Genomic DNA, 27,485 nt, shown 5'->3' on the forward strand with positions numbered 1-27,485 from the left:
AGGCTTTTCTGTATTTTTCAAAATATTAAAAATTGATGTTACTCTGTTTACACAGACAAGATCTAATACACCAGAGAAAAAAAGAAAACAAATATTCAAAAACTGGCCAAGCACTAAATCCACTCACCTAAAAGTAAAGCAAAAACCTCTACACATAGGACACATATACAACACTGTTAAGAGAATAGGGAACTATCCTAGGTCCCACCTTAAGCACCCAGTTCAGCATCCAGCTGAGCTTTATCACCTTAATCAAGCTTATGGAGAAAAGTTGTGTCTAGGGAGTGAGGAAAGAATTCTCAGGCTTACTAATTCACTAAGAGTCATTATTGCAGGTGGGGGGGAAGCACTGAGGTAATGATCATTTCACCAGATTTTGAATCCTTCAATCTAAAGCATAGGTCCGACTACCATAGGTTAGATCAAATCACTGCTTTATGAATCTTTTTAGCTTTATACTAAAGTGTTGCTTTCACTTATGGATATTTTCCCATAAAGTCTGAGTAACTTTTCCTTGAAATGCACAACTTGTTTTATTTAGTTCAGAGGCCTCAAACAAAATGTTACAAAGCCAAAATATGGACCGTTATGACTCTTGTGTACATAGGCAAGAGGCTTTTACATTCTTCTCAGCAACAAAAAAAATATGTACATGAAAAAAATAAATACATTCTTTACTGATATAATAAAATCACAATTAAAGGGGATTTAGTCATCCTCCAAGAAATCTAGCTCATGCATCTCTGGCCAGTAGAGGACGAGAAGGAACCACGTTCCGGAATTTACCATAAACCATGATAATCAAGATCTCATAAAACACAAGGGGAATATCTGACACAGGAAAATCCACCTGGAATCAATTCCTGTTATCTATTTACAGTGTTCATGACCTGTCACTGCGTTAAAAAAAAAAATTGTACAATACTTTGTTTGAAACCAGGTCCAAGAAAACGGATCCACACCTCTGTTAAAAAAAGGCAAGAAAACAGACCAAAATAAAACAAAAACTGTATTTTAATTCGGTTTCTAACTTTAGCTCAAGTTACATAAAAAAACTTACCAGAAGGTGAATAGGTGAAGTATCCAAGCCAACTCTGTAAAAATAATTGCTCTATATTTAGATATACAAGAAAATTTTGATACTTGACCATCACAACATTTTTTTTTTAACTGATGATTATGCATGAGTCAGGAAAAAAAAAAAAAAAAAACAGCTGAAATTCCAGATCTTAGGAAATAGTCTTATGAGCTTGCTGGCTTCTAGTTAGGGAATTCTAAACTTGCAATACTCTACTCATGTTTAAAAAACAACATGCAATTTAGGGGTCTATAAGAAAAAAAAAATGCAATATTTTGCCAAAAATATACTTTCTAAAAACACTTCTCTAAAATTTGCTTCCACATGCAGGTTATAAGAATCCAAATCTTAAAAATACTGCTTTATTTGGGGGATGAATAAATAAGTAGAAACTGTCGTAGTATCTATCTATAAAACACTATTCTATTCATACAAGCTCAATATCCTTTTGTTTATTCCACTTAAACACTGCAGAAGGTATAGCCATGAAGTCCCAGATTTGCCCAGTTCCTTGTCATATCAAAATGCCCCATTGAAGTATGTTATCCAAACACAAATTAGTAACCATAATTATATATCTTAACTAAAATTCATTGATACTGACATTAAATACAAAGGTAGGTCAGGAAAAACATGCATCTGTTGGGTGCCAAATGAAATCTTTTGCTCTTTTTCTGAGCTCAGAAAGAAGCCCTGCCTATGAGATGCCACTGACAGAGGTGACAGAATAGGAGTTAGTGTTGTTGCCTGACTCATTCAAGTTATGTTCATTTTTGTAATAAAGGCTAATGAGACAAAATTAGACAGATGGGAGGAGAAAACTACCAGTTGTTTCTTGGTTGAACTAAAATTATCTAGATAAGCTACCTTCCCCTCTAAAAAAATGCCTTTTTGGTCAATACGAAAGGCATTCTGAATCTTTTTTGTGCCCTCCCCTTCTGCAGGTATTTTATGATATCTGCACTTACTGGTAAGAAACAAAGGCAGGTTAAAAGAAAAAATCTATTGCAACAGCAATGACGAAAGACTTTCCAAGCTGCCTGTAGCCTCTTGAACAAATGACATTTCACAGAGAATGTATATTGGTGTCCTGGTTCCAGTTAGGACAGAGTTAAGTAGCTCATAGTAGCTGGTAGGGTGCTATGTTTTGGATTAGGATGAGAAGAGCGCTGATAACATGCTGATGTTTTAATTGTTGCAGAGCAGTGTTTACACCAGGCCAAGGACTTTTCGGCTTCTTGCTCTGTCCTGCCAGCGAGCAGGCTGGGGGTGCAGCAGGAGCTGGGAGGGGACAGACCCAGGACAGCTGACCCAAACCGGCCAAAGGGGTATTCCATACCATCTGGCGTCATGCTAAACAATATATAGGGGTGGCTGGCCGGGGTGGGGGGGCCGGCTGCTCGGGAATAGGCTGGGCATCGGTCAGCGGGTGGTGAGCAATTGCATTGTGCATCACTTGTTTTCTTACACATTATTATTGTTAATACTATTACCATTATCACTATTATTATTATTATTGTTATTATTATTTTCCTGTCTTACTAAACTGTCTTTATCTCAACTCACCGGCTTCACTTTCCCGTTTCTCTCCCCCATCCCAGAGAGGGAGGGGGGAGGGTGAGCGAACGGCTGTGTGGTGTTTAGCTGCCAGCCGGGTTAAACCACAACAATTGGCTACATTACTTGACCCATGTGTCAAAAGAAAAATATTATATATATATGAAGTTGTATTTCCAGAGGTTTAAATATTGATAACAAAGATGTTGTAAGCAAAGTTGTTCAGACCATGATATTGCTATCACCACCACATTACTCCAATTGTATTTCCTATTAAAAGCACTCTTGATGCAGAAGGGAGAAAAGCTTTGCAACTCATACAGAGGGAGAAGAAATTTTAGATATACTCTCTCAAAAACAGAACATTAAAAAGCAGTCAGATGAAAAGTGACTGCAGTAGTAAAACATGTCCTCCACTGACTAAAGCACTGGGAAGTGCAGTACCAGTAATAAGAGACTGTTATCACTTGCAAAGACCATACAACACAATCAGACCAGAGCAGATCTGCATCTAAGGTAAATCATCTACTTACTGCATTTCAAATGGGCAATACAAACAGTGTAAATAGAAATTATACATTGCATTTCACTAGGTTGTACTCCAAAAACAACCAAGACAAGTAGATACTACTTCAGGCATCACGGGAAGAGCTAAAGCATTGTTTCTATCTGCAAACCATTATTCAAGTGAAAACTACCAAGCTACAAAAGCATTTTCAGCGTAAGCTTACACAACAAAACATATCCACAATGTTATCAAAAACTGGAGGGCCACAAAGTAGGTGTGATTTTGCAGGTAGCCTAACATAGTGCTGTGTACAAGTATGCTGAATTTATTCACTGCTAACATTTCCCTATCCAGCAAAAAGACAAAAATTTTACAGACTGATAAAAATGGAGCTGTGAAGAAGCCTGCACCACTACTTTTCACAGTATATTCTAGGCAATTCTCTCACTTAGCCCTAAAATAAAATGGAACTATCTACAGATTACCACTTTTCCAGTTGTCAGTTAAGCACACCAGTTAACCAGTTATGGAAAACCAGACAGAATCAAAATACCTTAAGAATAATTTAGGTTTAAGTATGATGTACGTACAAATACAGTAATTCCCAGTTTATTAAAATAGTTGAATCAACAGTCACTTATTTCCTATTTTCCTCTACCTCCCTTTACCACCACACAAATCAATAAGCAAATAAACAAAGAAAAGAGTGTTTTAGCTTAACTGTCTGAAGTCTTGGACAATGAATGTAAACTTAAGCCCTCAGAACTCTTACAGTTTTTCTTGTCACTAATGCTAAAATAAAAGTATACTTTAAAAAATACTGATCATGTTCAGAAAAAGACGTTTTCTTAATCTTTAAATGTAAGTAGCCTGTTTTGTATGAAATAGAAGTTTCTCTATTTAACATTTCCAAATACTTTACTGGAAAGTCTAATTTCATCTTTACTACATTTTATAATAATAATGTGTATGAAAAACTCTGCTAAATGGAAATAGAACCACCTAAGCCAGCCATTCATAATTTAGCATTCAACATTAAAATTTCACATATTACAGTTGTGCTTTTAAAATATCTTACCATTGTCCTAACATATCAAATATCCAGAGCAATTGCAAATATTTTACATATCTATAACACGTAAAGCAATAAAGATTAAGTTAATATGTAGACATTTAACCTATTATTCTACAAAACACATTACGTTTCTATGGATTTCTAAATAGTTGCTCTGATGCAGACTTTGTAAGTTTGATGATAAACAGAAGTACATTTCACATGCTTATTCTGACAATGTGTAAGATAGTACAGCAACACCCACCCAAAATTACTGCGATCAGGGCAATTGTCATGCACCCTGGCAATGAACCTGGATCTTTTTCACTCATGTGACATCCTACTCACTTCACTGTTTATCTGGACATAAGGGTTCCCCTGTGGGAATCAAATGGCATATCTGGGATAGGAACCAAGGGCAGGATACGAAAGCTTTTACTGGATTGCCACATAATGCGCACTCTCTCTCTCTCTCTCTCTCTCTCTTATTTTTATTTTTTTTGTATCACCTGCCAAAGAGACAGTAGCTTGATAGCTTTTAATACAAAATAGGCCTTGCTGCCCACAGCATATATAGTCACTGGATTTTTCCTCCTAAATTTTCACCCAGGAGGAAGAACAGATTGGAGAAATATTATTTTTCCTTGGTAAGAATGTGTTAATAAATCTTAGCTAGTATAATAACTCATCATTCTAATAAACTATGTATTCATTTATTGAGAAAAACAAAACACAAGTTTTCAAGTACTATATTTAACTTAATTTGTTACATTTGACATATCTGTAACTTAAAACAAATCCATTCTCTCTCCAAAAACATACGCATTCCATTCGATGTCTGCTTACTCAAATATACAACCTCCACAAGACAAATACATATCCACTAATATGTAATTGGAAAAAATACACATGGTTGTTATATATAGTGTTTCCAGAGAGGTATCCATCATATCTGCCATTTCTTGGTGGTTGTAAGTTCTACACGCTGCAGTACTCTGTAACAAGAGGCTGTGTGACAAAAGCAAGATGAGGATGTAGGATAGAGTTCAGCAATGAATTAAGCAGAGGCTGGCAAAGGCTGTATACACAGCATAAGGTAAAATAATATACAGAACTTGAAGGTGAATAACCTCTAAATACTTCCATGGAGATACCTCCATGCGTACTCTCTGCTCCACCATGGAACACAAAAGGTCAAAGCACAACAAAAAAATAGTTCTTCAAATCTCTATGCAATTCTCTACACTGTTTTCATATGCAAGCAGCCTTGGTGTAAATGCAAATCAGAAATCATGAGGAATCCCTAATCAGAAATAACTTCTTTCTGTAAAAACCCAGGCAAGGAAGTAAATTGCAATCTCATAAGCCTCTAAAATGTTAAAACAGTCTCATATTTGAAAATACATCATCATCGTGGCTCTCAACATGTAACCCAGTAAAAACATTTACATAATTAGGGTATCAAGACATTTAAAAAAATCCATCAAAAGTCTGAACATTATGCAATTATTGCTGAAAAGAGGCTGATAAAGATATGTCTATTAAGTGCCCTTTGCACTATGTATTTTGGATATTTAGTTTTAAATTTTATATACTCAGGTTTACTTTAAGAGACAAAAAATAAGCATTCTAGTATCATAAGGTGATTGCAGATACCGTTAAGTGTTGATAAAAACTTGGGGTTAAGCCATTCAGCGTTCTACTGTGCCCACTAAGACAATATATTTGTTTTGTTTTCCAATATGCAATTTTCATGTATAAGATTAGGGAGAGGTAGAGATGAGGGGAAACTGGAGAAGAATCTGCATGAAGAACATTTTCCAGCCAAACCTGTAAATGTACCAATTTGTTTGTAGAACAGCTCTTACTGCTTCACTATATTAGACCTATGGAAACAGAGTAACATAGGCCTGGATATATCTTTCTAAGGAGAGAAAGAAAAGAAAAAAGATTTGAAATAAGGCATCCTTAATTTTCAAAGGGCCCTTTTTTCTAATCTATCCGCTTGGATAATGCGTCCAGAGTGGCATTTTGTAATGACAGCAACTTTCCAACAAATCAATAGTTATTTAATTCCCAACAAGCTCTCAAGTCCATTAAACCTGATTACATTCACCCATTTCAGTTGGGTGCAGTTATTTTTCCTACACCAGCACTTAATCTATAACAGGAACTTATGAGAACTTTCAAAAGCAATTTCAACATCAATCAGCATAGAGTGAAAGGCACGATTTGCTTGTAATTATTTATTGGACAGGATGGCACAGGGTCTGACTGAGCTCTAGTGTCTGACCTTCACCCCCAAATTCTAATGGATATGAAGGCTTGCTTGATGTGTGCAAGTGTGCTACCGTGTCTCACTGCACAAAACATAGCATTGGCTTGCATGGGCCAGAAGGCACATTTTTTCAATACCTGATAATGGCCACTGTGCTATGCTGTATTTTTATTTCAGAAACATAGGATATTAAGCCTTAAGTGAAGAACATAATTCACAATCTGTATTACCAAATGGACCCATACAGAAAAAAAAAATGTTTTGTGTTGCAATTCCACCTCTATGCCCACTAACTGTTGTGATGAAGGTGCATAATGAAAATTTTAAACAAATGCCTCTCCTCCACAGTTAATCTGACTGATCACTAGCATGACACTGAAATGCAGTACTACATATTATTCTTTCTTGAGCCTGTTTATGCATAACATCTAACTACTGACATTTATAAGGTGCATAGTGTTCATTTGGGGAATGCTTGAAACTGTTGCTTGAATTCTTTCTTAGTCCTTTTTAATTCTGTAAACAACGGAATAGCTTTTGCTTAAGTAGTATCTATATGATCTATACAAAATTTTAAGTCTAACATTAGAACATATCTACTTTTTGAAAAAAAAATATAGTAAAAACAGACAAATCAACAACAGCAACTAAATCAGGAATTGCCAGTTAACTTCTAAAACATAAAACTCTCAGAAGTAGGATCTTGCACTTTAAGGACTCAAAAGAATTAATATGATGTGCATAAATATTCTGTGAAGGTGATGTATTTTTCCATACACAAAAGAAAAAAGAAAAAAACAACAACAACAACAAACCACACTTCTTCATTCAGTGTGATGCATAACATATGCATTAATGCATATTTAACACTACTCATACTTGCTGCGCTAAAACACTTAACCTAAACACATCATGGTAAGTTACTTTGTCTTATGATCTGCCGTGGGAATGCTGAGTCCCTCAGAAACCTAGAATGGATAGCAAATCCTCTGCCCTGTGGTCAACCTCGTGAAGCAAAGGCATGAATGTTAAATAGCAGACAAATCAATACAAGCAAATATAGCTCAACTACACCATTTATTCAGCCATGAGAGATGTCAATACACAGATTAGGGTGATCCATCTTTTTGATTTCCTACTGTCTTCTCACTGACTACATGAGAGCTTTTGCCTGTATTAAAAGTGTTTGCTTTCTCAACCATAAAAATTCCAATTATTACTCTAAGTGCACTAGAGTTAAGTTGCTTGTTGGAAGCGGCCTTGCATTACCTGAACAAGTCCAGCGAAGTATGGCGCTGCCGGCAGAATCATTGGCACTCCATATGGATGTAGCAAAACTCCTTGAGACGACAACATGGTTTAAGCGATAGTATTACTCCCACTAAAGCTAAACACATCAATTGAAAGTTAGGGGAAAATCTATATACCAACTTCTTCCAAACTCAGAGCTAGAACCAAATAACTTCTGTCAGGGGCAAAGCCCACATCAGCTGTAAAAAAAAGAAAAAAATTGACGTCAGCAACTCTTAATGTTAAAATTTTCTTCAGAGACAACAGATAGAGACAACAGCTGCAAAGCTAACTCTACCAAGAAAAGGAAGGTGCTATTTTGGGACCATCTTAAATAACATGACTAACCAACTACTCTATACCGTTCAAATTTTAAGTAATAAACACATGCAGATCAAACTCTCCGTCCTGGTCTTCAAATAGGATTAGAATTAATATTCCTATCTTAACTGGCACATACATGACAACAGTTGCTATTATAACCCATTAAAAAATCAGCTTTATTATGATTGTTTAAATAACTGTTTCCCTGTGTTTATAGCTGTTAAACAATATTCATATGAGAGTTGAAACTTAAGCCTGCTAAATTCAACATATATTGTTTTGAATCATTACATTTTTCTTCCTTATTTTGAATATTTGAGCTACCTAATGCTAGCTAACAACTTCTTAGTGTAAATTATATTTTAATAGCTTTTCTAACCTTTCACATCTCTGTTGTTGCATTTATCATATTTTTTTGAAAAAGAACAAATCTGACCTTTAGAGTCTCATATCTGTTCTCCAATTAAACTTACACTCAATGTAAGAGACAGAGTGAAATTTACCGTTTTATCCCCCAAACAAAACAGATTTACTTTTTAATGTACTATTTGCCAGTCATTTTTTTCTACAGCTAATCATATTTTTTACTTTAGACAAAGTAAACTCAGTCATTGACACTTGTTTTATGTGCCATAGATCTTCTATGCAGATATGGTTATGTCAAGAATTACAATTGAGCAAGATTTTTTTTTAATTCAATTAAGAATTAGGTGTTTAAAACTTCATGTTACAAGTTAAATATATATCACTCTCTCCTACAGTCTTTGAATAACCAGGGTGCTTCACATCACTAATTTCAGCTACTTGATTTTGTTGCATAATTACTTTTCCAGATAACTAATTACAGACAAGATTTTATGTGATACTCAATTATTTAGTGTCACATTTTGACCATTGTGAAAGGCTTTCAGTAATTGATTCTCATGTATCAAGGCAGATGGGTTGCATGATTTAGAAATCTACCTTAGCAGGTGCAAGTTGACCCTTGCTACTAACAGCGTTAGACCATTTCTAAGTTTAGGTGTTAAATAGTGACCCTGTATGATGGTTTTTTTGAGAAGCTGCCAATGAGGACAGCAATTATCATGTGATGATGTGATGTTTACCTATCTCCATTTTCTGTTCATAGAATGACTTCACTTTTCTTTTAGGGATAATGCTATTCACACGGATCACCTAACTATGCTCAGCTATTAATCATATTTTTTTAATATATATCTTTTCTTATTAAGAAACAGAACTATATAGCTTAATTAAGCACACAGTAAACAGACATGTTTTTGCCAAAATATTTTCATAATTTTCAACACTATATCAGTTATTAGCTTTCATAGAGAAACATACAAACAAAATGGGAAAGTATATTGCCATTACAACTCATTTTGAAGTATTTCACTTCTAAAAAACATTTTCATTTTAACTGCTAGTTATATGTTTTGTCTAACAGAGTAAGCTACATGGGAAAAGAAAGAGGATTTCTTTCACTTTGCAATGGAGATTATAACATGAATTCTGGAAACTTCACTCAGATGACTCCAATGGGACAACTGACACAACCATGGACTGTTAAATTGCACTGTAAAACACCTAGTCATTTTTGTTAGAAAACCTAGAGAGCAAGATGATTTGTACAGGAAAGAACAAGCTCAATGGAATCTTGTCTGTGATCTGTTTTGGGACAGTTTGGGCTTGACATTTTCATTAATTATTTTGGCACAAGGTAACATGCTGATGAAATTTCCCAGTGACAAAGTTGGAAGGTACTGTGATTACTGAGGATGGTAATAATATTATATAGGAAGAATTGCTTAACCTTACAGACTTGTTAACAGAAATGGGATGAGATTCATTACAAAATGTAAGGTTATGCTTCTGCCAAAAAACAACTTCAGTTCTAAACTTCTCAGGAAAAAGAAAAGAAGGACCTCATTGTTGAAGGACTTTTATCTACTAGCATGATGCAGATATGAAAAGATGAGTTACAGTATTTCTTAAATGTTTCTCAGAGGTATTTCCAATTACGTTTAGTTCTCTTAATTCACATTTAAAAAAAAAAAAAAAAAAAGATTACAGCAGCTGTAGAGGAAGTCCTTTATGTGTAGTTCAGGTGAATGGAATAACTATGCTGTAATAGAAAGCTAAGAAAGCTATGAACTGGGGAGGAAACAGTAAGATGAAGAGACTTCTGAAGCTAAGGGCGTTCCTGGCACACTGAATAAACAAGGAAAATCTAGTTATGAAAAGTATTTTTAGCTTCTATTTATTCAAGAAAATTTTAAAATGCATTTTTGTGTTGAATAAGTGAGGTTATAGAACAGCCTTCCAAATCAATAACAAAAAAGAATAGCTTATAAATGGAACCAAGTGATATGATGCTAATAGTATTGGTAGCCTGATCTTGACTTACAGGAAGACCCTTGCAGTCCTTTGCAAGCAGTATAAACATTCAAGAATAATGAAAATATCGAGTTTATATCATTTATTGTAGCATTTGTATTCACTACATTTTAGATTGGAATACATAAAAATAAATTTTGAAAATAAACTATAATTACCTGTTTTAATGAAAGGATGCTTTGCTTGCCTCACTATAACAACATGCTTCTAAATGTATAGCCGTATGGCACTCCAAATCCAAGCTCTGACTTTCTGGTTGGGCTCTTTGATGATGTCCCATGTGTGCACCAGCTACCTAAGTTCGCACAAACCTCTGCGAATCAAAACCACAGAAGTACATACAGCTTTACTTGCATCTCCGCCCTGTGCCAAATTCTGAACTTACGCCAATACAACTATATCAACTTCACCAGTTTATACCAACATATTTGTTTTCATAGTACATTCTCCCTCCCAGCAATACAAAATGAAAATTAGTCTTAAGTTTTACAGTTCACTGTTAGCATTAATGGTCACTCCTGTTTTGCAAGAATACATTTGACTACATGAAATTTGACCATAAGGAGTGCTCAGGACACAGAGACCAAACCAGAAGAGTATTAGATATGCTAGTAATTGTTTCAGGACCTCTAGCATGATTAAGGTTAAGCATAAGCCTAAAAGTTTTTGCTTAGACAAAGCCAGAATGATCAGCACTATGCATATCAATCACCGCTCTGAAGCCACTGATGGTGACCGTACTTATTTCCTGCCTACTCCGGTATTCTTACTCCCCCTGAAAAACTGCAGGTGAGAATATCTATTTTAAACAGCTACATAGCTTTCATTTTCATGACGTTCTAGAAAAGTATAATGCTGTTAGAAAAAAATGACACGTTAAGCCATTTTCAGTGTGCTAATTGAGGGCATGATTCCTTCAACTGTTTCCAAACCCACTTTCTTTATTAAAAAATTCCAAGGATTTTCTGCAACTGAAAATTGGTTTTAAAAACAAAAGACAGGAAAAAAAAAGAAAATAGATGAACAGTAGTTTTATATATAATATATACACAGAAACATATAATCTTTTGTTTCATTTCTGTAGAATTTTATTAAAAGACAGGGATTATTTATAAAAATGAATACTCAAGGTTCTGAAGTGTACTATGTAGTTTTAAAAATCAGTAGCAATATAAACATTTTGTCTTGTTGAGCTGAACACTCCCAGCTGATACCACCTGAATCATAGCTAAGTTCATAAAATACACAGCTTTTTAAAACTTAAAGATTATTTTTGCCCCAATAATACAATGCATTATTTGACTTAATTAAGAGAAAACGATTATCCTATAGATGAACTGACTGAACAATCAATTCAAAATCTGAGAGTAGTCCTGCTATGACCTTGCCTCCTGGAACGAGGCTGGTCCTAAAAAGTGAGCAGTGTGCTAAAGTAGCAGTGGAAGGTCAGCAAATACAAAGGTGAAGAATAAAACAAAAACATCCTACACTTCCCCCCCCCCCCCCCCCCCCGTCCATTGCAGGCCTCTAAGTCTAATGCCCTAACATCTGCCCTAACATCTGTAATCTTGTGTTTTAGCACAGAGCTCTATCTACTAACATGAGTGCTCTAATAGTGACTTTTTAGCAAGTCAGTAGTGAAATCATTTGAGAAGACAAGGAAATGAAAAACACTATATTGTAAGAATACACACAGAAAGAAATAGAGGCATAACTATGTTGGAAAACTAGACTACACATTCAAGGCAGAAAACAAAAAAAGAAAATGATGCAAGAAGTAGCAAAGATTTTATCCCATCTGCATATATCTAAATGATCTATTAGAATGTATCTCTAAGGAGGGCAACGAAGGTGGTGAGGGCCCTAAAGGGGCAAGACGCATGAGGAGCAGCTGAGGTCCCTTGCTTTGCTCAGCCCAGAGCAGAGCAGGCCGAGGGGAGGCCTCATGGCGGCCTGCAGCTCCCTCACGAGGGGAGCAGAGGGGCAGGCGCTGAGCTCTGCTCTCTGGGGACAGCGACAGGACAGGAGGGAATGGCTTGGAGCTGGGACAGGGGAGGGTCAGGATGGGCGTTAGGGAAAGGTTCGTCACCGAGAGCGTGGTCGGGCACTGGGACAGGCTCCTCATAGAAGAGGTCACAGCACCAGGCCTGTCAGATTTCAAGCGTTCAGACAGCGCTCTCAGACATACGCTCTGATTCTTGGGTGGTCCTGTGTGGAGCCAGGAGCTGGGCTCGATAATCCTCATGGGGCCCTTCCAACTCAAGATATTCCATGATTCTATGGTGCATTAAACAATGAAACCAAGATATTATCCCAAAGCAAAAGCAGATGCCTATTCTTGCTGTGCTTCAAGATAAAAACCAACAACATTTATGGAGCCATACTGCCTGGAAACACCAGGTCCCTGCAATGCAGTCATCAGACAATCAATGATGTATGTTCTAATCTGATCCTGACAGAACTGATCTATTCAGACCATATTTCTGCCAAATAATTAATTCTTCTTAAGGCCTATAGCTAACTCAAATGCTACAAAGAAAGTTTCTTCCAAATGCTTTATAATACCAACAAATGTCATTTTTTTTTTTTTACTTCTTTCCAACATCAGGCTGTTTCTCAGCTCAAATATCATAAATAATTCAAGTATCACTTTGGCAACCTCTTCATAGCATATGCTATTTCTTATTTGATACCTTTAAACTCTTCTTTAAGCCTCCTGCTTTCTGGCCACCTTTCCTGTTCTCCAAATGCTCTCCATTTTCTCTTTAAATTTTCTCATGGTTTTCCAATAGAGGAAAACCCAGAACTGGGAGGAGAAAATAGTTTCCAAGTCTCTTGGGTAGTTTTCCATTATTTATAGCAACTTTAGGTTATTGAACCTAAAAAAAAAAAACATGTTACAACTTTAGCACCATACATGCTCTGAAAGAGGTGGTGAGCTGCACTGAATATCACTGCTTGAGATCTTGAGATAAGCTGACCCAGACATTAAATATTGCTGGATGTGCTGGATGGGAAAAGTTGTCCTACACTTTTTTTTTTCCCCCCTCTTCTTCTCCTCAGACACGACTGCTGCCACTTTTATTATGATACTCGTTTTCCAAATGCTTTACTTCCACCTTTATTCTGAAACCATACATGGCCAATAGCTCTCTGAGGGCACCAGATGCACTGTCCAAACTTGAACCCTGTCATCAGCTGCTGCCATTATTCCACTCTTTTTAATCCAAGCTTCAAGTACATGTAAAAGCTCATTTGTGCCAGTTCTCCAGCCAACTCCAGTTATACTTAACAGTTGAACTAAAATACAACATGGATATATTAGTGACTTTTAAGTATAAAATATCACATATACTAATTTAAGATTTCTACTGTCCTTGAAATACAAATATGGCTGATGCAGTCAGTCTTCCAACTTTATTGAGCATCTCAGTTTACACTAGCATATAGAGAAAGAATATAGAAATTGTTTAAACTGAGAGAGATCCTTTCTGAGTATGTGGAACATTTGTATTTGGTATTAACACACTCTTCTTCTAAACATAGAGTTTCTATCTGAAAGAGTAAGTTCGTTCATCTGCAGCTAGTTTTTAATTTGGTCCCAAGAGCTCACATGAGTTTTCCCAATCTGAAAGCCAACAATTCTTCAGCTGTACTGAAGTTTAACGTTCTGGCTTCCTTTTTTTCCTTTTTTATTTTTATTTTTTTTAATATACAATTCAATGTCATACTTGGGGTGGGGGGAATCTGCTTTTTTAATGATGACAAAGCACTTCAGACAGAATCACAAGCAAAAACCTAGGAAGCATATTTGGGAATCAATTTTTAGCCCTAGAAAAATCATGTCTTTTACACTACAGGGCAACTGGTCTTAGATTTGAAGTACAACACATCAGCAAATCTCGACTTCTGAGTACATGGTCACTCCTTATTCTTTGGTTTGATTAGCTCCAAACATTGTCTTTTCTTGTCAGAGCTGTGCACTGATTGACTCACTGCTCTAGTATCTCACTGACTAAAGAATGGCACATTTACTCTGTAATTTGTTTGGAATGATCCCACAAAGATCACTTCTGCTTTCCGTTCCTGCACTGCCCCACAATGTCCCTTTACTACCTCAGCAACCATAAGGCACTTGTCATCACCTTCGAGGGCTCACTTCAGCTTACTCCTACCCTGCCTACTACTGTGAACTATCGAAAGATCTGTTTCTTTTTCATATTACCTAGACTGTTACTCTCCTCCACCTCTTAACTGTACTCAAAATGCCATCAATGCTTTCTCCTATAATTTTCTGAAATCAGGTAAGAACTTCTTGTAAATGTTTACAAATGTTCTCTTTCAGCTCACAAAACCTTCTCTTGCCAGAATGCCACACAAAAGCATTGACACCGGACTGATAGATAAACTGAATGCTGAGTAGTCTGATGACAAATATCCCTGCTTCTCTGCAAGTCACCTATACATTTGTATCCATCTATTGTATCCTAAACTGTAAATCCCTTTTGAAGAGAACTGTCAGGTACAAGGGGATCATCGCCTATGATAATAATATAAAAGAACAAACACACACAAAGGTGTAAATACATGTAGCATCACTTTTTAAGAAATGTGATTAGGTAGGGATTTTTGCCATAAATGCTTTGTTTTCTTCTACATCCTTCGAAAACATCGGTTCCTTCTTTGACTAGATTGCTACTAGACAGACATATTTGTCTCTTGATAGTCAGTAAACAGAGTGATTTACCATTCAGTGAGTCATAAAAATTCACTTCCAATACGTGGCAATATATTGGAGCTAATACATGTATGGCAAAGAGAGGAAGGAGGGGAAAAGGAGTTAAGGAATGCCTCCATGGCTGGACTTCACTTTAGCCCCTGCAGAAACCTGATGACCTGTCATTATCCATATATATCATGGAACAAAACTGGAGAACGATCTGTGAGCTATTAGTCTCTGGGAGAGAAAAAAAGCTATAGGTACCTTTTGACTTATCTGTGTTTTTCGTATGAATTAGGAAAATTCTGAATCACAACCAGGTTTGTCTTTTTGTATTAGCATTATCATCAAAATTAAAGCAGGATAAATCCAGGAACTTCAGTTATTTAACATGCTGGGCGTTGAACTAGGAAGAAGGATAATATTAGACTATGCATGAAATGATGTAGAATGTTAACCACCTTGTAAAGCTACAAGAAGTGCTCCAGCACAGTGGCGATGCAAGCCATACAAAGTGCAACTCCTTCAATAAAGAATTCTGAGGTCCTGCACAATTCTGTCTGTTCAAGTTCCCCTGCTCATCTCATCTTCTCCTGCATCACTCAGAAAAGTTGGCTGCAGTAGTGGAGGAAAAAACTATTGCTTTAACTACCAAGAGTTGATTTTGACATGCATACATTACTACTTGTTCACAAGACAGAAGATATGTTGCAAAAGTCTTTAATATACCTATATCTTTATGAGCATTGCGTTGTTTTCATTTCCTTCTGGAGTTCTGTAACAGCTGTTACTACATAGTTCCTATCATTGGATATTGTACTAAGTCGGTTGCATTTTCCATGTTCAAGAATAATCTTTCCCATGTTCACTTCAGATATGGTTCACCTCTTTGCTCTTGTGTTTATCTACCATTTCTTAAAAAGATGTATAATAGTTCAGTTGGAAGACGCCTTCAAGTCCAACTGCCTGACCTCTTCAGGACTAACCAAAAGTGAAAGCATATTAAGGGCATTATCCAAATGCCTCTTGAACATTGACAGGCTTGGGGCATCAATGCCCTCTAGGAAGCTTGTTCCAGTGTTTGACCACCCTCACAGCATTTTTTTACTTTTATTTTTTAAATAATCCCCAGTCGGAACCTCCCCAGGTGCAGCTTTGATCTGTTCCCCTGCATTCTGTCACTGGTTCCCAGGGAGCAGAGACCGGCACCTCCCTCTGCACTTCCCCACCTCAGAAGCTAGAGAGCAGTGAGGTTACCTCAGCCTTCTAGAAGCTGAGAATCCTCTTAACTAGATGAAGTTAAGCAGTTTTGGGTAGATTACATTTCATACAGAATTTCCTTTGGGTGTGCATTCATTTGCAAATACAGAGCAGCAACACGAAAATATATTTTTCCTTCCTTATGAGGAACGGACTGACTTTTAATCAATAACCACTTTTAATGAATGCTATTGATATACCAAAGCAATGCCATGATAGATCATCCATTTCACACAAGATGTTTCCCAATGCTTGAGCATATGAATCTCACTCAGTATCATGGCTGTCTTGTTGACACTAACAAGCATAAGACAGGATCTCAGAAATATAACAGTGTATTCTAGAACAATGCACACAAGACACCTACTTGTCACTGTCATCTATCAGGCTTTGGTTGTGTGGAGATGGCAGATAGCCATGTGTTTTTATTGCCAAATCTGGTCAACTGAATTTCTCTGTATTGCTGAAGTCAGGTTGCTCTTCACTACTGCACCACAGGAAGCTATGACTTCTTGGCCCCAATTATCACATTCATTATTCATCAAAATACACTTTTCATTTGCTTCCCTTGGGAACAGCAGAGTATCACTATAAGGATCTTTCAATACAACTTCACCCCCTTAATACACACAGGGTTTGCTGACAAGAAACAGCTACTCATTCCCTTGAGTAAGGTTCATGTTAATAGGACTGGATGGTGAATCATGACATGGTATCAAACCATGCCTCCTGCCTGTATAAATACATCACGTAAGCACCCTCCTATGCCAAGTGCAATGATTCGATTGCAGAAACCAGCATAGGACAGATCTAAGTGAGCAGCATACCTTGGAGAAATAACCTATTCAAACTCACAAATATTAAAGCCCCTATGCATCTTCAAATGGATCAGAAGGAATTGCAGTTCAGAACTGGAAAGTTTCATATTCTCTGGAAATAAAATATCAGAACTTGATGGCATTAGCTGTAATGCAAGCTATAATTCATCTCAATTCAAGACATCAGCAATAGTTTGTAAGTACTGAGGTTTAGCCAAGAATCTAGGAGCATCTGAAGCAGGCAGGATTTGGCTGAAAGAATTAAAAGGCACAGCTGATAAGAAGTTTGCTTCTAAATCTAAAGATCACAAAGTTAGAGCAGCTGAAAAAAGCTTTCTTATGTATGAAGACAATTCAGTCTCGTAGGTATCCCCTAATGCAACTGTTTGGACAGACACTTAATCCCATATTCAGCAATTCAGCCACCACTCCCAACCTCAGTCTGATGTCTTACAGGTAGCAGCTGCACATGGGCTATGCAACTAAGAGGCTGCATACCATAGGAACACCTGACTGTTCCTGAGGTATGTCAGATATCTTCTGCCCTTAGTCAGAGGGTCTGTGGCTGAGGCCAGGTCAATGTGAGTGCAATTGCCCTGGTACCCTCTACAAGCACAAAAGAAAACTACTTTGTGGAAAAAAAGAAATGTTTCCTGGATCATGCTTCCACAAATCTTCTGGGTAATACAGTAAATAAATCCCACCTTAAAGAATCACATCATGTGTTTTCTTTTCTACCCTCCCCCAAGATCCATTAGGTAATTTCCTGCTTATTCATTATACATTCCAGTCCTCAGTAACTGTTCTGCCAAACAGGTGATTTTCTACAGCAACCAACAGTGGATACTGAATTCATATGAACGCTATTTCTGATGTTCTCTCTCACAGCAACGTCCTCAGGGGGACATTGCTAATCCTATGGGGATTGTGCTGCTGATCAGAGTAACAGAAAAGGATAGAATAAGGACTGGAGAACAGAAAACCATAACACTATTGTATCAATGCCAAATGGTAACAGCCCTTCCTATCATCCACTTAATTTATTGGTCAATTCCTTTTTATGTTAAAAAGGAATAAAGAATGATGGTCTTCATAATCTCACTTTCACTTAGGTTTTAATCAAACACCATAAGTGCCCTTGGTGTGTACTAGCAAAGGATTGGTGTAAATTTGTGCAGAGAAGGAGGAAAACAAAAGAGGATTATTTCTATTTCTATTTTTATTTATATTTTTAGCTGATTTTAGCTGATATTAAGGCTATTCGATGCATATTAGTAAGATCTTATTGCTGCAAGAAAGACAGAGCAAGCAGTCTAATTTTAAGAACTGAGATATGACCAGTTCTCCTGCAGTTCAAAGGAGGATCAAACAATAAAAAATTAATTCTTAAACTCTTTGACTGTGAGCAACTTATGTTTCCTCAAAATTTTTTCAAAAAGTGGTCTGTCCCTAAATGGAAGAAATGCAATGCATACTGTTTACAAAAAAATGGCAAAACACCAGAAGGTGCGTTACTGAATCCTGGTAACAAATGAAAATAAGAAATGTAGTATTCCACTACAAATTTTGAGTCATGTTGCTCAAACAGGAATTATACTAAAAGTTCATATTGCATTGCTCCCATACATAACATTGGCACGTCTTGATTGCAGACGCTATTATTGGAACATCTCTGGTACTGCAATGAAAGAAGAGTGCTACATAGCTGCTTCTTAAGAACTGTCTGATTTTGGAATAGTTAATGAGTCAGTTGGGACTAGTGAATTCTTATAGAAACTCTTTTCAAAGTTGCTTTTCAGTTTGTTTTTGTTTTTTAATAATTCCCTTGATTTTTTTCTTAATTATAGGTTACCTACAGAGTCTGCTTCCATAAATGTTTTGTGTAATTTAGCACTACTGTATACACAGTAGAAGTTAATCTTTGCTATACCCTATTGATCTATTTGGCTATTTGTGGTACTAGTAAAAACTAAACTTTCTAAATTCTTATCCTCTGCAGTTCAGCTTTGATTAACTCTTTAAAGTCATACAAACAAAATACTGAATAGTGCTGTTCTCCACGAGACTAATTCCTGGTGAAGCTATGCAAACAGCATCAGCCACTACCACGGATCAGATGTTACCTCCTGTAACTCATCTTCCTGCGTAAATCTGAAAACACCACTTTCCCTTATAGTTTCAGTCAAGCAGTTTCAAAGTTCATTTTCTACTGGGAGAAGACACAAAAATTGTGTAGTTTTAGTGCAAATAAACACTTAAAACTATTCACAAGCAAAATATACAAGAATACGGTAAAGAAAATGTCCATAACCAGTACAATACATTTATTTCAGTCAAGCCAGTGATCACTTCCTCAGTGGTAGTCACACTGTCCTGATCTACCCCAACATGTCCAACCCTGTTTTTCTCTCCCATTAAAATTTATCTCTGCTTTGCACACTGGAACAAGCCCCTTGGTGCTCCATTCCTTCGCAGTTTCTTTTCTTAAAAATAAACACGTTTATTTTTAAAAAGCAGTTCCTAAGAGACATGCCCTACAGAACCATTTAGCAATAAACATTATAGAAAAGTTTTTGGTGTTTTTTTGTTTGTTTGTTTGTTTTCCTCTCCTCCAATGGGTTTCTGGAAATATCTTGAAAAAGTTCACTACAAGCAGTATTACCCTGGCATTTCTCCCTTAAAAAAAAAAAAAGTTCCTGTTTGTTTGGGTTTCCATTTTCCAACATTTATGGAATAAGCAAGAGTCAAAATTGCATCTGTAATGCTGCAAACCTACTGATGTGCATTTTAGAGCTGAAAGATTGAAATCCCTGTCTCATATTTACATCTTTCACAATTGATGCACCTGGGTAAGTGAGAGGGAGATAAAGTATCTTACAAGCCCTTGCTGAAAAAGTGAGATTTTTGTTCCATGCTAAAAACAACACATTTTGCAAAGCAACACTTAAATAAGTACCTGCAACATTAGTCCCCCAAGACTTAATGATGCATAGTTTTCTGGGGAACTATGTATATAATACATCCTTCTTTCAATTCAGTTCTTTATTTATTAAGGGGTAGTTTAGTTTATATAAAATGGTACTGAACAGCTTAACTTCAACAGGCATACCTTTGTACTAAACCAACTACATTACATTAACAGTATTTCAAAGGCCTCAAATGTACATATATAAGAAATAGATGTAGATAGCTGTAGCTATATAATTGTATGCAGGGGCAGTTGAATACTGTGAAAATACTACAACCTTGTTTTCTTCCTTGAACACTTTTTACAAGTGACTTTCTTCAATGATGAAACTTACAGAAGGCTAAACTTTTAGGATGTGCTCATCATTAGTGTCTGGATATATTTTTTCTATATTTTCTTTTTGAGGCAAAAACAATCAGATGCTGTGTGCAGTGATTTACCTTAATTATATCAGAGAGTATAGCTGACAGCCCTATATAAACTTAAAACAGTTGACAGGTACATTAAAACAAAACAAAAAATAGTGAAACAAGTGATAATGAAACATTCTTCCAACAAGAAATACATTTGTAAAGAGAAGTTCTACAGTGCTGTCCTCCTGCTAGCACAGAGCAACTACTCTTGGCAGGGGAGGGCTAAGTGTTGCTTTGCCCCGAGTAAGATCTGTGAGAGTACAGGCAGTTTGAGCACTGCCTTCCCCAACTGATATTTTGGGAGTAAAGTCAACTTTGACATGAAAGTAACTCAAGTTAATTCATACTTTATCTGTAATCTGTAAGAGTTCATCAGTAGCTGCTTCAGTAATAAATAAAATTAAAGTTAGTACAGATTTCTAATTTTTATTTTGCCATTTACAATTTCATAGCATTATTTAAATATAAAATACATAAAATCATATAGAATGCAAGATGAAATCAACTTAACCCATATATATTATAAATTATAAATTCTTTATTTGCTAAAAATTGCCTGAAACCATCACATTTTTAATAGAATAGCATTTATTCAACCAAAACAAATGATTATTGTGCAAATACTAGACAACTAATTACATAATGTACCTTTACAAAATTACATAATATGGGTGCAGCTTGTTTCTCTGTTTTCTGTTTGAAAAATAGATTGTTTAATAACCCACCAAAGCTATCTGTAAACCGAGGAAACAATAGAGCAGATGTTGACTGTTGTCTTGTGCCTCACAGACATAATTAAACACAATGAAACACTCATGCACCCAAATAATAGAGGACAAACAAATACAAGAACAGTACTCTATAAACATAAACCTCATTTACTGGGCACCTGTCTTATATTAATCCATGATATTTAAACCAGTGATGAAAATGGAAAATAAGGTATTTATCTATCTTCAGACTATACAAACTACAAACAATTTCTCTCAGTAGTAGCTCTAACTTCTGTAAAACCGATTCGCACAATGTTGACTTCCATAAAGCTGGGAAAGAACCATATTTTCTATTGTAACAAAGCCAAGACAGGGCAGTCACATTTTCTGTAAGCAAAAGCTACATGAATCAATGACTCTGAATGATCCAAATAAACTGAAAACATTGTGCCTGCTGTGTAATACAAAATCTTAAAATTCCCCTGGAAAGCCAGTTTCCTTTGAACTGCAGAACACATGCCCTGTAATTATTCCCCCCCACACACACCTCCTTTTGTAAAGCAATAATGGAAAGTAAAGACTAGATTGCATAAGTATCAAAATAAGTGTTTATTTTCTAGGATAGTGTCCCATGACATTGCTTAACACTATTTCACATCATAATTTGAGGGCTTTTTTTTTTTTTTTTAAAAAAAAAAAACACATCCCTCTTTATCTACATTTCTATCGAATGTAAATACATATATTCTCTAGTAATATCAACATTGACCCAGTATTTGAAAACAAGCATTTTGTGAATAAATACAAAATTAAGTACCCATTTCCACAGTTCCTATTAGAAAACAATGTTTCCAAATAAGTTTAAAAATTACTCACATTTACTGCAAAACAGGGAAGCATATTTTTGCTAATAAAAAAATCCTGATTTTAAAGTAAAACAAATGCTTTAGGGAGTGCTATTACACTGTTACAGTAAACAAATCAATTTTGTACCCGTTATCTAAAACACACATTTTGCCTTTGCATTTTATTTAGTTATGTCTAAGAAGACAGAATATAACATCATCTGCATCTCTTTATGTTAATAAAACCATACTATCCTCTTTCCATAGCCAACACCATAAAGCATAAATACCAAATGGAAAACAAATGGAAGTATAATGCCACTGTGAAGCAAACCAATCAACCCTAAAACAGCTGAGATAGATCTCATCCAGTAGTTCATTCATTCTTTACAGAAAAGAAATGAAAATATTCCTAGGTGAATCAGATTTAAAAAAAAAAAGAAAAAGAAAAAGAAAAAGAAAAAAAGACAGCTCTGAAAGACTGTAGAGCCCTAAATTCTTTTGATTTATGAAGGCAGCATCTACTGCATTGAGCAAAACAACTCAGCATGCCGGGACCCTTTTCCCTGAAATTCCTTTATTAACACAACCTGGCTCTGCTAGTGAACAAGAGCAGTGGTGTGGTGTATATAAATCATTAATAGTGTGCTGTGCAATGGCTGAATTTCCTGTGCGAGTTGGAAAGCCTTCCCGCACAATAGGGATTTGGGGGTTGGAATTGGCTGCTATGAAATGTACTTCATCATTCTCTGCGTTTGACGCTTCCCAATAGCTTTCTACTTTTCCTTTTCCTTTTCTCCCTCAAGCCCAGCAACTGCAATAGAAATTTATTGGATTTCATGCCTGCAAAGAAAGGAAGAGAAAAAGAAAGAAACGGGCAAGCCCATTTGGAAGGAGAATTATTTTCCCATCATTTAAAAGCAGGCTGTGTTCAAATAAAGTCTACTACTTATGAACACAATTTGATTTTTTTTTTTTTATGTTTAATTTACTGCTTTAAACTGAAAAGAAATTGAAAGAACTACTGAAAGTGTAGTTAGTCTTAGGAAAAAAAAATCAACTATCACTGAAAAGGCAATTACTCTCTAAATGAAGTCATTTTCCACTGGAACATTATTTATTTAAGAGCAGGAAGAAAGGAGGGCAAATGTCTATGCACAGGGAACTCCTGAAGTTGGCCTCATCAGCACTTTTACACTGGGTGTACCAAAAATCTTTCCACAAAGCAAGATATAAGTTCATGTGCATTTGGGAAGCGTGCTGTTTAAAGTAGAGCTGGAAGAGATGGCAGCAATAGGAAAGGGGGGGGAGGGAACACAGAACACTCTTGGAAGTGCAGTGGCTGAATTTCCTGTATTTTTGCAGATACTCAAACTGAACTTGGAGGGAACATTGAAACTACTTATCTTGCCTCTGAAGTACGCAAAGTACAACGACAAAAATGTTGAATGTCTTTTCAAATTTGACCGAAATGAAATACCAAGTTTTCTTTATATAGCATTCTGCACTAAAATATTCCTTTTAGGGTCACTCTTAGAAAAACTACAAAGTTACAAAGAGACCAATGCTGAAATAGCAGTCTGAAACCATATGCTACCCATCAGGAAAAATGACACATTATAAAGGTAACTAAGGATACAATCAGTCTTCCAGCTAGGCCAGAGCAACATTCACTATATATCAAGCATCAGCACCACAGAGAAACAAGTTTATTGCCATCTAAATGGCAAATGTTTAAGATGTTTAGAGTGCAGTTTTGCAGAGCTGAATGTGCTACAGTCAGAACAGTGAAACATTCCAGTGTGCCATTTTGCACTTGTGCTGATATCCAGCAGACTAGAGATTACAAAAATAAGCCTGCAATGCATGCAGAAGTCCCTCTGCATTACACAATAATGACATTCTGAACTGAAATAAATGAAGCCCCTGCAGTGCTATTCTGTCAGATTTTGAAAGTAAATAACTTAGCTTCTGACAAGAGAGACATTTTTTTCCTCCTCTTGCCATAGAGCGTTAATTGAGCTATGCAGCCATGTAACATCCCAGAAAGGGGACTAATACATGACAAGGAAAAAAGCTTAAGAAAAGAAGGGAAATGCATGGAATATATGAGCTGATTGACTTCCTTTCACCCCTAAATTTTCTCACTAGCTCTGCTTTGACAAGGTCATAATATCAGGGAAAACTTTGAACAGTTTTTTATCGTCTTCCTTCGTAATGGGAGATGATCTTCATTGTTTCAAAAGAGTACTTTAAGTTCACACTGTCTTACGAAAGATGGTGGTATTATGAAAACAAACATTTTTTTTAAAGCTATTATCACTCATTGTTTTAAACTGAAGAAAGTTCCATGCCCATAATCAATACTTATAGTTAACTATTAAATTTACAGAATGCTTACTTGCCACTGTAGAGAAAATGAAAATAGCTATAAAACAAGAGGCTATGAGAAGCAAAAGCAAAAAAGCAGCCTTCAAAACTCTGTAATAACAATAATAAACATAAGCGTAATTGAATAGGAAATTGATGAGAGGTGTATCACAACTATAAGTTTAGACATACCTCACACAAACATGAGATACAATTAAATTCATGTAGTTATAAAACAAATCATATTCAAGATATTACAAGATAGGAAGACCAACCATTTTTAATATAAAGTGTCAAAAGTTAAATTTAAAAGTGGTCTGAGTTGAAAGCACTGATATTGTTATTCACGAGCATTTGAACATCTTAAGTATTTCTATTCTAAAGCAGCACAGACATTCCTTCATATCAGGGGGAGAATCACTGAACAAAAAATAATTCACTGAATGCTTTAGTTCTTCGTACAGTATCTAATTTTGATTCTGCGTGTGTTCAACACAACGAGAAAGAGCAGGATCAAAACACATTGAGATCTCTCCACAGCTGGAGCCTGCTACAGTGCAAAAGACCAAAGGCCCAACTACAACTAGTCAGAATACTATAGACATTAGATATGGTATTTTCTCTAATTAAATTCACCAGGCTGCAGTACTGATAGAGTAGGAAGGAAAGCCAAATGTGAGAGAAGTCAATGGCACTGCACTAGGTAACTCAGAGGTAAATGAGTAATGCTAGCAAAGAAATGACAGGAGTTCCTCAGGAGAGCTCTTGTACTACACATCACACTTTAAAGCTGATAAATCAATTGCACATACACCTTTAAAAGGCAGAAAAGCTTCAAGGATTCTTGGAGGGTGTTGACTTCTCCTTTCCACTAACATTATTATAACCATATAAAGCTAGGTGATAAATCCTAGAGTCACAATTCTTTTTATCACTTCATGTCATTTATGCTACCTATTCAAGACTTACAAAATGTTTTAAACAGAATGTTAACATGCTGGTAGCATTTATTTACCAGATTCAGAAACACACACATTGAAAAACAAAAGCTTCATAGTCCAGTGTTGCATGGCTACTGGTCAAAAAGGTAACCAAACTGAGTGAAATACCTACTAGTTGCGATGAGGAAAAGCCCATTTAGATAACCAAAGCATGCTTTCCTTGATATAAAATGCCACCGCACATTCGTTTCTTCCAAAAAACCACCACATACAAATTTAGCAAATACCATTGAATAGTGACAACTTACGAATAGCTGACGCAACAAAACATCCCGTCATCACTACCCAGCCTATTCGGAGAGCCCCGATATAAAAGCAATGACTGCAAGCTCAAGCTGTTCACCTGCTTCTGCCACGTGGAAGCTCCTTCGAAACTGCTCTTGCTCTTATATTCCAAAGCAGCAAGTCCTTAGCCGATTTTTTTTGTGTGTATGTCCTCTAATATTTAAAGAGCTGGGTACTTAACTAAAGCACTTCCTCTTGTCGTAGTGAGGAAAGTGACCTTGCTCTACAATGAAGTAGTCAAATGCCCAAACTAGCCCTTATTCACAATGAGAACGCAGCACTTGCTCTCTAAGCCACTTCCCAATAGTCTCTGGAAAACAATGAAACAGCTCTTGTGAGACAAAAGATATGTAAAGCTTTTAATTTCTGTTGAATAAGGGGTACAGTCTCACATACCAGCTTGGAAGTTTATCGCTGAATGCCGAATGATTTATTTACCCTAATTAAGACAAACAGCACATCAAGATGCGATTCCTTACTCCTGCACTAACCGTGCTTCTAGATGCAACATTTACTCTCCCTCCCTTTAATGTCCGTTTCATACATACACTAAAATTCCCTAAGAATGCCACAGTGCCCCCTTAGGTGAACATGAAATTGCTTCTGCCCCCACATGAAATTGCTTCTAACATGACAATACCTTTTTTTAAATTTTAACCGAGTACTATAATTCATCTGACCAAATACAGTTTTTTACCCTACACATATGAATAAACAAGCTCTATGTTTCTCTTGGGGCAGTGAAGCTGGTTAAATGAATCAGAAAACCCTGAAAAGATTGCCTACCCTCAGTCCATCAGCTACTGGACAATTATTCAAGGCCCAGCTGTAAGAAAAACAGATGGTGAGTGAGCATTAGTAATGTGAACTTCTTTTCACTCATGCAGTCATAAGCAGAGGTTGTATGTTCTCATATGAAAATCGCCATGAAATAGCAGACTGAGGAACAAAACTGTGCAAAGACTTCAATTTGTAAGCTAACAGATGCCTTAAATTTTCATGAGTTCAAGTCAAATTTACCAATTTTACAGGAGAGACACAGTGAGCGAGTAATATAAATGAACTAGGTAAAGAATGGCAATGTTTTCATGATACGTTTAAACAGTGACATCATAAAACATCCGTTATTGCATACAGCTAACATACCCGATCCTTTGAAGACTCACTAAAGTATAAAATGCAAAAGGCACATGCACAGAACTGTAACTGTGATGGTGGCATTCAGCAATTGATGTGTTTGTTCTCTATAAAAATGGTAAAATGTATCCAGAAATTGTTCACCCATTTTAGTTCTTCATACGATTTTAGCACAAAGATAATCTGTTCTAATCCTTTTTCCATTATTGACACTATCGACTGCATCAATTGAAAATGTTATCAAATAAATCAACATTGAATTTAGCCATGAAGAAACAATGTGATAAAAAGTCCTTCAGACTCCTATATATCATTAGATCCAAAAGCATGACATAAGTAACTGAGCGGGGAATTCAGCTGTTCTCCATAGTCATAATGCTTAAGGCCCAAATAAAATTACACTAATTTACCATGTAAGCACTAGCGGAATAGCTGGGGTAGAGATGGAGAGTTTGTTGTGTTTTGTTTT

General features: G+C 36.2%; 1 protein-coding gene across 46 annotated transcripts in view; it reads right to left on the bottom strand.

Moving 5' to 3' along the window:
• The window catches only part of RBFOX1 (RNA binding fox-1 homolog 1), a 1,146,084-nt gene that overhangs the window by 267,875 nt on the left and 850,724 nt on the right, over window positions 1–27,485 (bottom strand). For 9 of the 46 annotated variants that reach the window (XM_066977847.1, XM_048062494.2, XM_066977846.1 and 6 more), the window contains 2 exons: window positions 10,645–10,799; window positions 7,745–7,965 (listed from right to left, as the gene is read on the bottom strand). The exons of 31 other annotated variants lie outside the window; for them this stretch is intronic. In XM_066977847.1, the coding sequence (XP_066833948.1) occupies window positions 7,745–7,831 (87 nt within the window). In that variant the 5' untranslated portion in view covers window positions 7,832–7,965; window positions 10,645–10,799. Of the gene's footprint in view, window positions 1–7,744; window positions 7,966–10,644; window positions 10,800–26,665; window positions 26,706–27,485 lie in introns of all 46 variants that reach the window. 6 more of the 46 variants (XM_013189471.3, XM_066977834.1, XM_066977835.1 and 3 more) reach the window with 3 other exon arrangements.

The sequence above is a fragment of the Anser cygnoides genome, chromosome 15 (assembly GCF_040182565.1).
Source record: "Anser cygnoides isolate HZ-2024a breed goose chromosome 15, Taihu_goose_T2T_genome, whole genome shotgun sequence".
NCBI classification, from domain to species: Eukaryota; Metazoa; Chordata; class Aves; order Anseriformes; family Anatidae; genus Anser; species Anser cygnoides.